The sequence below is a fragment of the Bombina bombina genome, chromosome 12 (genome assembly GCF_027579735.1).
Source record: "Bombina bombina isolate aBomBom1 chromosome 12, aBomBom1.pri, whole genome shotgun sequence".
Taxonomy (NCBI): domain Eukaryota; kingdom Metazoa; phylum Chordata; class Amphibia; order Anura; family Bombinatoridae; genus Bombina; species Bombina bombina.
This window is the reverse complement of record NC_069510.1, coordinates 68,239,821-68,255,930: the sequence shown is the minus strand read 5'-3', so window position 1 is coordinate 68,255,930 and position 16,110 is coordinate 68,239,821. Positions and strand designations below refer to the sequence as shown.

The following is a 16,110-nucleotide window of genomic DNA, read 5'->3' as shown; positions in this document are numbered from 1 at the left end:
CCGTCTTTTCACATAGCTCCGCCCCTCCGCATCTTCCATATATCTATATCCATATATTTTAGGTGGACAAACAAGCGGTATTTACCCGCTATTGATATTTTATTATTCACAGCTATTGTCATTACTATCATTCCTCTTTCCTATATCATTAGCCTTGATAGGCTCAAGAACATTACTTTAAACAGGTGAGGAACATAACTAAAGAAAAAGAGGTTCCATCATTATGTATATATTTTTTCCTTTTGTTTTTTATTTTTCATGTAGACTTAACTTTCTCTAGAAATGGCATACTATTCTTTGTATATTGTGTGCTGAAGAGGTCATCCATGGTGGCATATGTTTGCAGAGTTCATATATATGATGTTATGTATTGAATGTTGTATTACTAATAACCTCAATAAAAAACTTTGATTTAAAAAAAAAAAAAAAAAAAAAAAAAAAAAAAAAGCCCTTGTGAAGCCCTTTTTTTTTTCTTTCTGTAATAAAAATGGCTTACCGGATCCCATAGGGAAAATGACAGCTTCCAGCATTACATCGTCTTGTTAGAATGTGTCATACCTCAAGCAGCAAAAGTCTGCTCACTGTTCCCCCAACTGAAGTTAATTCCTCTCAACAGTCCTGTGTGGAAACAGCCATCGATTTTAGTAACGGTTGCTAAAATCATTTTCCTCTTACAAACAGAAATCTTCATCTCTTTTCTGTTTCAGAGTAAATAGTACATACCAGCACTATTTTAAAATAACAAACTCTTGATTGAATAATAAAAACTACAGTTAAACACTAAAAAACTCTAAGCCATCTCCGTGGAGATGTTGCCTGTACAACGGCAAAGAGAATGACTGGGGAAGGCAGAGCCTAGGAGGGATCATGTGACCAGCTTTGCTGGGCTCTTTGCCATTTCCTGTTGGGGAAGAGAATATCCCACAAGTAAGGATGACGCCGTGGACCGGACACACCTATGTTGGAGAAAGGAACTATGTCCATTGCTGCAACCATCAATCCTACTACTTCCATGCACTGAGCTATGGAAGGCTGAAGAATAGAGTGAAGAACTTGACAAGCGTTTAGAAGCTTTGACTTTCTGACCTCTGTCAGGAAGATCTTAATTTCTAAAGAATCTATTATTGTTCCCAAAAAGGGAACTCTTGTTGACGGAGACAGGGAACTCTTTTCTACGTTCACCTTCCACCCGTGAGATCTGAGAAAGGCTAGAACAATGTCTGTATGAGCCTTTGCTTTGGAAAGAGACGACGCTTGGATTAGAATGTCGTCTAGGTAAGGTGCTACAGCAATGCCCCTCGGTCGTAGAACCGCTAGAAGGGACCCTAGCACCTTTGTGAAGATTCTGGGAGCAGTGGCTAAACCGAACGGAAGAGCCACGAACTGGTAATGTTTGTCCATGAAGGCGAACCTCAGGAACTGATTGATCTTTGTGGATAGGAATATGTAGATACGCATCCTTTAAGTCCACGGTAGTCATATATTGACCCTCCTGGATTGTTGGTAAAATTGTCCGAATGGTTTCCATTTTGAATGATGGAACTCTGAGGAATTTGTTTAGAATTTTTAGATCCAGAATTGGCCTGAAAGTTCCCTCTTTTTTGGGAACTACAAACAGGTTTGAGTAAAAACCCAGACCTTGTTCCGCTGTTGGAACTGGGTTTATCACTCCCATTTTTAATAGGTCTCCTACGCAATGTAAGAATGCCTGTCTCTTTATCTGGTCTGAAGATAAGCGAGACATGTGGAACCTTCCCCTTGGAGGAAGTTCCTTGAACTCTAGAAGATACCCCTGGGAGACTATTTCTAGTGCCCAGGGACCCTGAACGTCTCTTACCCAAGCCTGAGCGAAGAGAGAAAGTCTGCCCCCTACTAGATCCGGTCCCGGATCGGGGGCTACCCCTTCATGCTGACTTGGTAGCAGCAGCAGGCTTCTTGGCCTGTTTACCCTTGTTCCAGCCTTGCAATGGTTTCCATGCTGGCTTAGCCTGGGAAGAGTTGCCTTCTTGTCTGGAGGCCGCAGAGTTAGGATTCGGTCCGTTCCTGAAATTGTGAAAGGAACGAAAATTAGATTTGTTCTTAGCCTTGAAAGGCCTATCCTGTGGGAGGGCATGTCCCTTTCCACCAGTAATGTCTGAAATAATCTCTTTCAATTCCGGCCCGAAAAGGGTCTTACCCTTGAAAGGAATATTAAGCAATTTATTCTTGGACGACACATCCGCCGACCAGGATTTCAGCCAAAGCGCTCTGCGCGCCACTATTGCAAACCCTGAATTTTTCGCCGCTAAAGCGGCATCCAAAATAAAGGAATTAGCCAACTTTAGTGCGTGAATTCTGTCCATGACTTCATCATATGGAGTCTCTTTTTGGAGCGAATTTTCTAGTTCCTCAAACCAAAAATACGCTGCCGAGGTGACAGGAATAATGCACGAGATTGGTTGAAGCAGGAAGCCTTGCTGAACAAATATCTTTTTTAGCAATCCTTCCAATTTTTTATCCATAGGATCTTTAAAAGCGCAACTGTCCTCAATAGGAATAGTTGTGCGCTTAGCCAACGTTGACACTGCCCCCTCAACCTTAGGAACCGTTTGCCATGCGTCCCTTCTGGGGTCAACAATGGGGAACATTTTCTTGAATATAGGAGGTGGAACAAAAGGTATACCTGGCTTTTCCCACTCCTTAGTCACTATATCCGCCATCCGCTTGGGTATCGGAAAGGCATCAGCGTGCACTGCAGTGTTAATTTCGTCGACTAAAACTAGACTAAAATGACTATAAAACTAAAGAGATTCTGATGACTAAAATACGACTAAAACTAAAATGACATTTTAGTCAAAAGACTATGACTAAAACTAAATCAAAATGACATTTTAGTCAAAAGACTATGACTAAAACTAAATCAAAATTTGCTGACAAAAAACATTTTATGCAAGGTGTTTTAATCAATCCATATCCAGTTACTGCTCTTTTGTAAAATTTACAAAACTTAATTTTATTAAATTTTAAGATAAATAAACACGTTATATACCACAACAGTTAAATCTGTTAAATCTGTATTGCATGTTTAAACCTTAATACCATAAATAAAAACAGGTTAATAAACCTTTACTCCAGGTGTATATAATGAGTTTGGAAGTTCTAGAACAATTGATTCTTCCTATAGAAATATGCATAACCCATGAGTATGGGTTTAAGTTATGCTGTGCCTGTGCTAGCTGCAGAAACTTTTTGTTGTGTTGAGTCTGTTTGTTTATGAAACTTGGTTTTATTTAATTTTAAGTTTAATAAAGATGTTACATATCACAACAGCTAAATCTGTGTCTGTATTGCATGTTTAAACCTTAATACCATAAATATTAACAGGTGTTATGTTTACTCCTGGAGTATATAATCAGTTTGCAAATTATAGAGAAATGCTTAAATAATGCATTACACTTTAACTAAACCCCTTAGATTTTAGTCGACTAAAATCTACTGGAGATTTAGTCGACTAAAATCTACTGGAGATTCAATCGACTAAAACTAGACTATAACTAAAACAATTCAGATGACTAAAATACGACTAAAACTAAAATGGCATTTTAGTCAAAAGACTAAAACTAAGACTAAATTTAAATTTGCCGTCAAAATTAACACTGGTGCACTGGGACCTCTAAGAATTTGTCCATCTTGCACAATTTCTCTGGAATTACCAAAGAATCACAGTCATCAAGAGTAGTTAGGACCTCCTTAAGCAGGGCGCGGAGATGTTCTAACTTAAATTTAAATTTTACAACATCAGTGTCTGCCTGCTGAGAAACTTTTCCTGAATCAGAAATTTCCCCCTCAGACAGGCCCTCCCTCACTGCCAATTCAGATTGATGTGAGGGTATAACTGATAAATTGTCCTCAGCACCAACCTGCTCATCTTCTGTATTTAAAACTGAGCTGTCACGCTTTCTAGGGTAGGATGGCAGTTTGGATAACAGATTTGCTATTGAATTATCCATTACTGCTGTTAACTGTTGCATAGTAACAAGCATTGGCGCGCTAGAAGTACTAGGTATCGCCTGCGCGGGCAAAACTGGTGTTGACACAGAAGGAGAGGATGAGGAACTATCCCCACTACCTTCATTAGAAGAATCATCTTGGGCAATCTTATCCAATGTGGCAGTACTGTCCATACTTTGTTTGGACGCTATGACACAATTTGCACAAACATTAATTGGGGGAAACACCTTGGCTTTCATACACACAGAACATAAGCCATCTGAAGGTATAGACATGTTAGACAGAATTTGGCAGGCTAATAATGCAATAAAAGCGTTTTTAAAGAAAAGCGTTACTGTCCCTTTAAATAATAAACAGGCACACTTTATTTCTGATATATTGAAAAACAATGAAGGCAATGTCCGATTACAAAATTTTTACCCCAGAGTCCCAATGCCCTGAAAGTATTGCACACCAAGTTTCAAGACTTTAACCCTAAATATGAGGAAACCGGAGCTATTTGTTCAATTAGACAATTTTAGTACGCTACAATCACAGCCACAGCCTTGCTGCGGCTTTTTACCTTCCCTGAGAGTTATTCAGCAATGAAATAAACCTTCCAGAGTCCGTTTTAGGATGCCACAGGACCCCTCACATGAAGCTGCATGCACTGCCATGAAAGTAAACTGCGCAATTGAGGCGCGAAAACGGGGCCTCCTTCCTCTGCATACCAGAGTGAAGGGGCCTTCCTGACTGAAATAGCCGTCTAACTCAATGCCAGGCGATAAAAAACGTTCCCAAAGTGCTTTTAAGTGCACAAAATACTCTAAATGCCATTAAAATATGAAATAAAACAATCGATTTAGCCCACAAAAGTGTCAACCAGTGTATAGCCCATTTGTAAGCCTTAATCTGTTATGAGTCTGAGAAAATGGCTTACTTACCCCTTAAGGGAAAAATGACAGTCTTCTACCATTAGCATGTCTTGTTAGAAATATGACTGATCATACCTTGAGCAGAAAAGTCTGCCAACTGTTCCCCCCAACTGAAGTTCTCTGGGCTCAACAGTCCTGCGTGGGAACAGCAATTGATTTTAGTTACTGCTGCTAAAATCATACTCCTCTTTAAACAGAACTCTTCATCCTTTTCTGTTTTAGAGTAAATAGTACAAACCGGCACTATTTTAAAATAACAAACTCTTGATAGAAGAATAAAAAACTGCAACTAACACCACATACTCTTTACCATCCCCGTGGAGATGCTACTTGTTCAGAGCGGCAAAGAGAATGACTGGGGGGCGGAGCCAGAGGGGGAGCTATATGGACAGCTCTTGCTGGGTGCTCTCTTTGCCATTTCCTGTAGGGGAAGAGAATATCCCACAAGTAAGGATGAAGCCGTGGACCGGACACACCAATGTTGGAGAAAATTATATGACCAGAGAAATCAATACGACTAATAATATTTGCGGGATGACGGGACTGAACAAAAATGTGACCACCCTTCGTCTCACTGATATTAGAACACATTTGAGATGTCAGCTAAAGTACTTACCATTTTGGGACTGAAGTGGCCATGAGATAGCTCCCCTACAAACGTTAGTCCATTTGGTTGCGATTTGCGCACCAAGTTCTTTTTAACACCCTCAATTGCCTGCATATAATCTTCTAAAAACCTGTGGGAGGACAGAAACCAGATTTAACTAATGGAATATTGAGGCTAACAACAGACAGAAGTCATTAGCCTCTGGACACCTGGAAAAATGGATTAGTGAGTGATATGGTTCAGAATACCTTAGAAAGGTACTAAGTTTATGATACCAGGTAATATAGATACCATTAGGAAACATTGTGACTGTTTGGCAACAACTAAATTCTACAATTTTCTTTTATGTAAAATGGTTTTTGATAAAATTAGTATTGCAGAGTAATAAACATGCCTGCCGAAAACCTCAATTTATTAATATCTTCTGGGTTTTTTTCCAATTGTTTTTTAATGCCCAAACTCCCCGTTCTACATTATCTTAATCACCCCTGCTGAGTCCAAAAGGGACATGTATGTGGCAGGGTTAGACTTGTGAAGTCTGCACTTCCAAATCTCAGAACTGGAAAACCCAATTGCAGCATTAGAATTAAGGCATACAGGGAAGACTTCCTTGTCTACACAACTTTACATCGCTTACAATAACAGTGGTGCTGGCTACAATCAGACTGTACTATTGAGTGCAAGCAAGTTCTCATGGTCTTTCGAAAACAGGAGCGAATCTATCAAACAATTGATTGACTCCCCGTTCCCCACAAGGATACAAATTTTTGGTGTAGAGCTACGTCATGCCGATGTAAGACTCAAGGAACGTAACATGTTAGGAGGAAAGATTCTAATCTAACATATAATATTATGAGGGTGTAAAACTGCTGCTTTCTGGGTGCAATGCATAGATGTGTACTAATAGGCTGATCAGGGTGTGTTTACAATTTCTATAGCTCCATAAAATAAGCAGTTGCCTTTTGCACAAGGGACCTACTGATTTTCTTTCTTCCCGCTCTGGATCCACTGCTTGAGAAGATATTCATAATAGCTGTCTGCTCTGGCTCCCAAAGTGAACACGCCAAGGTGGCTGAACTGTCCGCTGTTGGTGTTGATGAACATAGGTACAAGACCGTCACGTTTCCCAGGGAGGCCATGCACATGTTGGGTGACTTGATCAACAACTTTCTAAAAAATAATACAAGGAACTTGTCAACAATGTATTACATTTTATGTATTACTGAGTCTTTGCAGTAGTGCTTAAAGGGCCACTCTCATTGCAGTAGAATTGCATTATTAACAAGTGCAGAATAAAAAGACAAAATGATTTAACACCTACTCTGAAATTAAAATAAGCAGTAGATTTTTTTCCTGACAAATTAATTTTGTATCCCATTTTCCAGCCCCTGTATCATGTGATAGACAATAGCCAATCACAGACTAGTATACATATACCATGTGAGCTTGTGCACATGCTCAGTAGGATCTTGTTCCCCAGAAAGTAAAAAAATACATACATACATACATATATATATATATATATATATATATATATATATATATATATATATATATATATATATATATATATATATATATATATTGTAAATTGAAACCCAGTTTATAATGTAAGTCAATGGGAAGTGAGGGAGTTAGGTTCCAGGCCCCTCTCAAAATTGTCATAAGTAACACCTAATACATTATTTTTAAAGGTTTGAAATGAAGACTTTAAATTCTAAACAGCATTATAAACCTAATAATATAGATTGTATCATCATCAAACTAAGTTTAATGAACAAAAACATTTGCTAAACCGCACCTAATAAAATAATCACACAACATTCTGCATCATCAAACTAAGTTTAATGAACAAAAATGTTTTTTTTACTTGCATTTTTCTGCAATCAGTTCTATGCATTGTTAGCATGTTAGATAATATTGGGTCTGCACCTATTCTATGCATTTCAATCTGCAGTGATTAATAGGCAGTTAGGCACCCTCATCTCAAGAAGCTGGACAGGAAGATAATAGGGAAGTGGCTGCAAGATCTTGCTCGATAGGTCTTGTCTGATCTGTGTACACAGATCAATTTCAGGCTGTTAAACTAGCTTAACTTTGCTGAAACACAAGCGGACAGCTCCACCTACTGGCTATTTTAATTGGTGCACTGATTTTTAATGCATTTCAATAGCAGTCACATGAATGAAAGAAAAAAAAAAAAAGGTTGTTATTCTGAAACAGTGCAAATTGAACCGGCGTAAACCGAGGGCCACATATATATATATAAAAAGCTAAAATTACAAGCAAAAAAAATAAACGTTGAGTCCACGGATCATCTTAATTACTAATGGGATATTCACCTCCAGGTCAGCAGGAGGCGGGAAAGAGCACCACAGCAAAGCTGTTATATAGCTCCTCCCTTCCCTCCCATTCCAGTCATTCGACCGAAGTTAAGGATAGAAAGGAAAAACCAAGGTGCAGAGGTGTCTGAAGTTTATAATAACCAACAACCTGTCTTACAAGAACAGGGCGGGCCGTGGACTCATCGTGTCAAAAAAGAAATACATTTATCAGGTAAGCATAAATTTTCTTTTTTATGACACGATGAGTCCACGGATCATCTTAATTACTAATGGAATTCAATACCCATTTCTCCCAAAAGCGGCCTCAGCCGAGGCAAAAGTGTCAAATTTGTAAAACTTTGAAAAAGTGTGAAGAGCGGACCAAGTTGCAGCTTTGCAAATCTGTTCCACAGAAGCTTCATTTTTGAATGCCCATGAGGAAGCAACAGCCCTCGTGGAATGAGCCGTAACTCTCTCTGGAGGCTGCTGTCCAGCTGTCTCATATGCAAAACGTATGATACTCTTCAGCCAAAAAGAAAGAGAAGTAGCCGTAGCTTTCTGTCCCTTACGTTTTCCTGAGAAAATCACAAACAAAGAAGAACACTGACGAAAGTCCTTAGTCGCTTGCAGGTAAAACTTTAAAGCACGGACCACGTCCAAATTGTGAAGAAGCCGTTCTCTCAGAAAAAGGATTAGGACACAAAGAAGGAACAACAATCTCCTGATTAATGTTCCGATCAGAAACAACCTTAGGAAGAAATCCTAATTTAGTATGTAAAACTACCTTATCTTAATGGAAAATAAGGTAAGGAGACTCATACTACAATGCCGAGAGCTCTGACACTCTACAAGCAGAAGAAATAGCAACAAGAAATAAAACTTTCCAAGATAACAACTTAATATCTAAGGAATGCATAGGCTCAAACGGAGCCCCTTGAATAACTTTGAGAACTAAATTAAGACTCCATGGAGGAGTAACTGGTTTGAACACAGGCCTGATCCTGACCAAGGCCTGACAAAATGATTGCACATCTGGGACATCGGCCAGACGTTTGTGCAACAAAATAGATAAGGACGAGATTTGACCCTTTAGGGAAGTCGTTGATAAACCTTTCTCCAAACCTTCTTTGAGAAAAGACAAAATACTAGGAATCCTAACTCCACTCCATGAGTAGCCCTTTAATTCACACCAATAGAGATATTTACGCCAAATCTTATGGTAAATCTTTCTAGTTACAGGCTTACAAGCCTAAATCATGGTCTCTATGACAGAGTCAGAAAACCCCTGCTTGCATAAAATTAAGCGATCAATCTACAAGCAGTCAGCTTCAGAGAGAGAAACTAGATTTGGGTGAAGGAAGGGCCCTTGAATTAGAAGGTCCTTCCTCAACGGAAGTCTCCAAGGTGGCAGAGATGACATGTCCACCAGATCTGCATACCAAATCCTGCGAGGCCAAGCAAGAGCAATGAGGATCACCGACGCCCTCTCCTGCTTGATTCGAGCAATGACCCGAAGGAGAAGCGCAAATGGAGGAAATAGGTATGCTAGATTGAAGGTCCAAGGAACCGCCAGAGCATCTATCAGTTCCGCCTGGGGGTTCCTGGACCTCGACCCATATCTCGGGAGCTTGGCATTCTGTCGAGATGCCATGAGATCTAATTCTGGCTGACCCCACTTGAGAATCAGGCTGGAGAACACTTCCGGATGGAGTTCCCACTCCCCCGGATGAAAGGTCTGCCTTCTCAGGAAGCCCGCCTCCCAGTTGTCCACCCCTGGGATGTGGATCGTCGACAGGTAGCAAGAATGGGCCTCCGCCTACTGAATTATCTTGGTTATCTCTGTCATCACTAAGGAACTCCTCGTTCCTCCCTGATGATTGATGTAAGCCACTGAAGTTATGTTGTCCGACTGGAACCTGATAAACTGGACCAAGGCTAACTGAGGCCAGGCCAGAAGAGCATTGAAGATCGCTCTCAGCTCCAGGATGTTTATAGGAAGAACCGACTCTGACTGTGTCCAAACTCCCTGAGCCTTTAGGGAACCCCAGACTGCTCCCCACCCTAGAAGGCTGGCGTCTGTTGTCACAATCACCCAAGATGGTCTGCGAAAGCAGGTTCCCTGGAAAAGATGATCCAGAGGCAACCACCATTGAAGAGAATCCCTTGTCTCCTGCTCCATTAATATTCAAGGAGACAAATCCGCATAATCTCCGTTCCATTGCCTGAGCATGCTTAACTGCAGAGGTCTGAGGTGAAACCGAGCAAACGGGATGATGTCCATTGCCGCCACCATCCGCCCGATTACCTCCATGCACTGAGCCACTGATGGCCGAGGAGTGGACTGAAGGACTAGACAAGTATTGATAATCTTGTATTTCCAGACTTCTGTCAGAAAAATCTTCATTGATAGGGAATCTAATATAGTTCCTAAGAAAGTTACCATTGTATTTGGGACTAAGGAACTCTTTTCCAGATTTACCTTCCACCCGTGAGATTGCAGGAAGGATACCACCATGTCCGTGTGGGATCTTGCTGGTTGAAATGAAGACACCTGGACTAGAATGTCGTCCAAATAGGGTGCCACTGCAATGCCCCGTTCCAAAGAAGTTTCCATCCTGATGGCATCAGACAATGCATCGAACCAATATGCCGCCGCACTAGTGATGGTAGCAATGCACACAGCTGGTTGCAATTGCAAGCCCTGGTGCACATACATCTTCTTGAGTAAACCCTCTAACTTCTTGTCCATAGGGTCTTTGTAGGTTCAACTATCCTCTATGGGAATAGTAGTTCTCTTAGCTAAGGTGGAAACGGCTCCTTCCACCTTGGGTACTGTTTGCCAAGCCTCCTTAATAGAGTCGGCTATGGGAAACATCTTTTTAAACATAGGAGATGGAGAAAAAGGAATACCAGGCCTCTCCCACTCCTTAGCAATGATTTCAGAAGCTCGGTCTGGGACCGGAAACACATCTGTCGAGGAAGGAACCTCGAAATATTTGTTAAGCTTACTGGACTTCTTAGGAACAACAACTACCGTGGAGTCGCTGTCGTCCAAAGTAGCTAAAACCTCCTTAAGTAACAGGCGGAGGTGTTCTAGCTTAAACCTGAAAGATACAACCTCAGTATCAGCAAGGGGAATTACACTTTCCGAATCTGAAATTTCGCCTTCAGATGCTACTACGGTATCCTCCTCCTCAGGCTTCTGGGAGGGGACTAAAATCGCAACAATTGCGTCAGAAACCTCGCTTACTGATCCGATTTTCCTCTTACGTTTTTCCCTGCAAAATTGGAAAAGCAGACAACGCATCAGAAATTGTAGAAGACATGAGAGAAGCGATGTCTCTTAAAGTAAGTCCAGCGGGAGCTATAGAGGGCGCTGCTTGTGAGGGCGGTAAAATTTGGGACGCTTGAGAAGACAGATGCAGCATATATTGAACCTCGTTCATTTGACTCCTGGACAACATCCGCTTTAGAAAAAGTTAGCTCAGAAAAAACCTTTTCCCTATAATTTAGAGTCCTCTCAATACATGAGGAAAAGAAAGGTATTGGTGGTTCCACATTGGCATCAAAACACAAGGAGAAAGTGACATCTTGCAAGGCCTCTTGGTCCATTCTGAATCACAATAACACAATTGTTAATTAAAAACTTTAATTTTGTTACAAAAACAAGTGCAAAAACGTTACTGTGCCTTTAAAATTTAAAAGTGTAACTTTTTTTACTGTGTATGTAAAAACGTACTTAAATGACTAGAAAAAAATAAATATTGACACCCCTACACCTCAGCAGCCTTGCTGAGGTGCCTACCTGACTCCAAGACCTGAGAACGTCTTTCTCTCTTAGGCAACGATCTGGACTCGACAGGGGGAATGTCACAGCTCTATCCATTCCTAGAAACGCATGTATAGCAAGAACCATGCGCTTCTAGGCAAAGACTGACATTTTCTACCCAGTTTGTAAATTTACACTGAAGCGCAGTGAAAAGGCGCAAAATTGGAAGCTCCGCCCATTGTGGGCGTTTCTAACAGTAACACCCTCTCCCGGACGGCATTTTTTTCAGATAAGCCGCCGTGAGAGTAAAAACCACCAGAGCCATAAAAACCTGTGTCTCCCAGCCCCAGTGCCTGCTTAATGCTGTTCTGTTCCCTCAGGCTCAGAATTTACGCGTCCCAACAATAAAGTGTATATCATATGAGCCCTTGTATTGTGTGTGTGTAGAAGTAAAGTGCTCCCTTTTTCTCCAAGTGACTTAGCCCCAGAATAATAAAGTGGCACTTACCTCATATGTCTGCCATACAGCAAGGCAGCTCACCAGGTATGAGAGGTCCTCTCCCTCCCATGGACCTGTGAAAAAGGAGAAATTCCTGAGTAAATATCCCTCAGGTATTCATGGATTTAGGGCAGCATCAATATATGGGAGGTGCAGTGAGAATTATGTCCCACCCTTTCCCATTGCTCTAAAGCTACCACTGCCTTACCGAAGAGACTGATATGGACTACGGCTACACCACAGAACAAAGCAGCACAATCTTGTACTACTTTTAAAATAATAAACTCTTGATTGAAGAATCTTTTCTAACACCTAACTTTACCACTTCCTAGCACTAACGTAGGCAAAGAGAATGACTGGAGTGGGTGGGAAGGGAGTAGCTATTTAACAGCTTTGCTGTGGTGCTCTTTGCCGTCTCCTGCTGGGCAGGAGTGATATATCCCATTAGTAATTAGATGATCCGTGGACTCATTGTGTCATTAGAAAGAGAATGATCCTACAAGTATCTTCATTGGTCTAAAATAAATTAACAGTCTATGCAAATGAATATCAAACTTCCAAGTGAGGTTGTTAATGCTTATGGACTATGTGAGTAGAGAACCCCCCGCCCCCCCCCCCCAAAAAAAAAACATGTAATGTGGTCCATCATGGAAAAGTACACCCCAATTAACAGATACACACAACATTATAGGAGGCCTCATTTACCTGGAATGTGCCATCTCCTGTGAGACGAGAAAGCTCCCTAAACTCCAGCTGCACACTGGTCACTTCAGCCACAGTGCTATCGGATGTCCAGCGAGGTGGATGGGCAGTTCCCCGCCCTATGTTCACATCAGAGTAAGGTACCTTGGATGGAGTTTTAAATGCTGGAAGTAGACGACTGCCAATGTCTTTCTGGGAAACAACAATCATGACAACTAAGTTAAAGCTAAACCAGCCAACATTCTTCTTATTCACCCAAGATATCGCAAGCTACTAGGGAAAAATTATATATATATTTTTTTATACAATTTCAAAGGACAGTCAAGTAAAAATTTAACTTTCATGATTCAGATAGGGCATACAATTTTAAACAACTTTACAATTTACTTTTATCCTCAAATTTGCTTTGTTGTCTTGGTTTTCTTTGTTGAAAGCTAAACCTAGGTAGGGTCATATGCTAATTTCTAAGCCTTTGAAGGCCGCCTCTTATCTCAGTGCATTTTGATAGTTTTTCACAGTGGCTAAAATGCAAGTCTGCAAAAGCACTTATATAAGGGGCAGTCTGCAGAGACTTAGATACTAGGTAATCAGAGAGGTAATAAGTATTTTAATATAACCGTGTTCGGTATGCAAAACTGGGGAATGGGTAATAGAGGGATTATCCATCTTTTTAAACAATAAAAATCAACAAAGGATAACAAGAGAATGATGCAAATTAAATAAAAGAAGTAAATCCGAAAGTTGTATAAAATTGTATGATCTATCTGATTCATGAAAGAAAATATTTGGGTTTCATGTCCCTTTAAACATAAGATTTGGTTGACTGAAGGGAGTTCCATTCTTGGTCAGGTCGAGTTTTCTTCATGAAAGAAGTGATGGCCAACTTCCTTACATATGGGAACAGCAGACCAAATTCATGGCGGCACACAAATAAGATACTTACCTTTTTTTTTTCAGTGAAAAAATGTATTCAGGCAATTTTGAAATGAAATTCAATTTATATTAGAAAGTTACACTGATCCACCATCTCAATTGCAATGTATTGATTAACTGGAGAATAAAGCAATTTGTGAAGTTTTATAATATAGTGTATGGGGTTTTGTGATACAACGTATAAAACATACAAAAATTAGGTTTGTCATCTGAGACCCAAAAGTGGTCTCCTTTACTGAAGTTGACCTCCAATAAAGTGGACATTTCCTACTGAGGCCCAAAAGTGACCTTGTGTGTCAACAGGGAGGCACAATGATAATTAGGCACACTAGTTGCATACCGTGTCCTTGTATCTCCTCTCTGGAATATGTAATGTGTATTGGAAATGTTTGGTACTATGATGTATTTAGCTCATTGTAAATTAACTGCAGAGAAAAGTTTTTATTCAGTTTTGTTTTGTATTGTATGCCTTGTAACAATCCTCAAAAAAAATGTTTTTAAATAAAAGTGCATTGCTCACAAGAATGTCTTATATTCAGGAGTCACAGCTTTGCAGACAAGAAAAGGCTAGGGGGCGGGGTTGAATAAATCCATGAGAACCAGTCCTGCTCAATATTTCCTTTTTCAAATAACCCCCGCGAGCCCAGCATTCAGGTGATCATAAACAAATTCTCCTGATAGGCTCTTGCAAAGATCGGAACGGATGTTTATTTGAAAAGCCCATAGGAAGACCACCAACTAAGCAACAAAGAGGTGAATTCTAAAGACAAGGAATATCTAAGAGATTGAAAGTTTTTTGTTTAAATTCCGCTACTGGAGTTTCTCCTTTGTTCCTTCACTGAAAGAGGTGATACAAAATATCGACACGCCTGAACCAAAGGTAACTTTATCACAATCTTTGTTTTTTCAACTGACAATAAGGAATATAAAGACAATAAGGAATACAAATATCTATCTCTGATGGTAGATTGCAATATAGCCAAGAATAAACATTGCAACAGTGTATAAAGTTTGCCTATTCTGGTTATAAGACAAATGGACAGAATTATTAAAGTGAATGTAAATTTTGATGCTAAAGTGCCCGGTTTTTAAAACTTCGATTAAAAACAGGGGCACTTTAATTCATAAAAATTTTCATTTTACTCCTGCTGTGAAAAAAAACTTACCTTTTAATCTTCACAGCAGCTCCAGCTTCCTCCACCTGTTTCAAAGCCTCTTCCTGGGTCTAAAATGAGGCATCGGCTTCCTCCAATCACAGCAGTGAATCAGACACTGAATCCCCCGGGGGGGAAGCTGTGATTGGAGAATGACCTATCAATCATTTCTGACATCAGAAATGGCTTGTGAGACCGGAGAAAGCTGGAGCTGCTGTGAAGTTTAAAAGGTAAGTTTTTTGTCACAACAGGAGTGAAATGTAAATTTTTATGAATTAAAGTGCCCCTGTTTTTAATCAAAGTTTTAAAAACCGGGCACTTTAGCATCAAAATTTACATTCACTTTAATTAAGCTATTAACTGCTACTATCGAGAATTTAGTTTTAGCCTTAATAACATATATTTTCTTTTTATTGCTATCAGTGTATAGGTTTTATTTATTGCTATCAGTGTATAGGTTTTATTTATTGCTATCAGTGTATAGGTTTTATTTATTGCTATCAGTTTTATTTATTGCTATCAGTGTATAGGTTTTATTTATTGCTATCAGTGTATAGGTTTTATGAATTGCAATTCAGTTTAGTGTATCAAATAGTGGCCACATTTATACACGCATACCCTCTTATATTGTATTTTATTATTTTGTTTATGTTTCATTAAAATTTTGCTAATAAATATTGGGAATATAACCCTAAGCGCTGCTTTATAAATTATTGACCTTAGCTTATGCAAATAAGCGCCCCTCTTACATTTTTTGCCTCTTGTAGGCAAAATACCTTTTTTAACTGTTCTTTTATAACCGTTTGTTGGGAGAATAACGGGATATAAAGAGGAGGCTTTTTTAAGGTCTTTCCCTTAGCTCTAGGGTGAGAGTCTTTTGATATACATATCTGCTCAATATTTGACTGTTGTCTTCAACAGCGCTTCACTATGGTTGCACTGTGTTAATGAAAACTTAAGAGTGCAGCCAAAGTACAGCTCTGTTTGAAGAGAACAGCTTGTTGCGGAGCAGCGCTGTAAAGCAAACAGCTAACAGTTCCTGCATGTGCCCCATTCTTTCTGCAGACATGCTACATTTTCTGCAATGACATCTCCGATCACAGCATGTCCTGCCTTGGGGCTTCCAACAATTTTCTTGGGACCACAGAACTATGGAACATTCTTAGTTTTGCTTTTTTCCTGGGGCCGCATGTGGCCCTCTCAGCTTGGAAGGATAAA

At 39.9% G+C, this 16,110-nt stretch overlaps 1 protein-coding gene across 1 annotated transcript in view; it reads right to left on the bottom strand.

The window, feature by feature from the left end:
• MAN1B1 (mannosidase alpha class 1B member 1) overlaps positions 1 to 16,110 on the bottom strand; it is a 131,018-nt gene that overhangs the window by 39,477 nt on the left and 75,431 nt on the right. The window contains exons 8-10 of the mRNA XM_053695718.1: positions 12,809 to 12,997; positions 6,491 to 6,681; positions 5,521 to 5,641 (exon numbers count right to left, since the gene is read on the bottom strand). Coding sequence (XP_053551693.1) covers positions 5,521 to 5,641; positions 6,491 to 6,681; positions 12,809 to 12,997 — 501 coding nt within the window. The remainder of the gene's footprint in view (positions 1 to 5,520; positions 5,642 to 6,490; positions 6,682 to 12,808; positions 12,998 to 16,110) is intronic.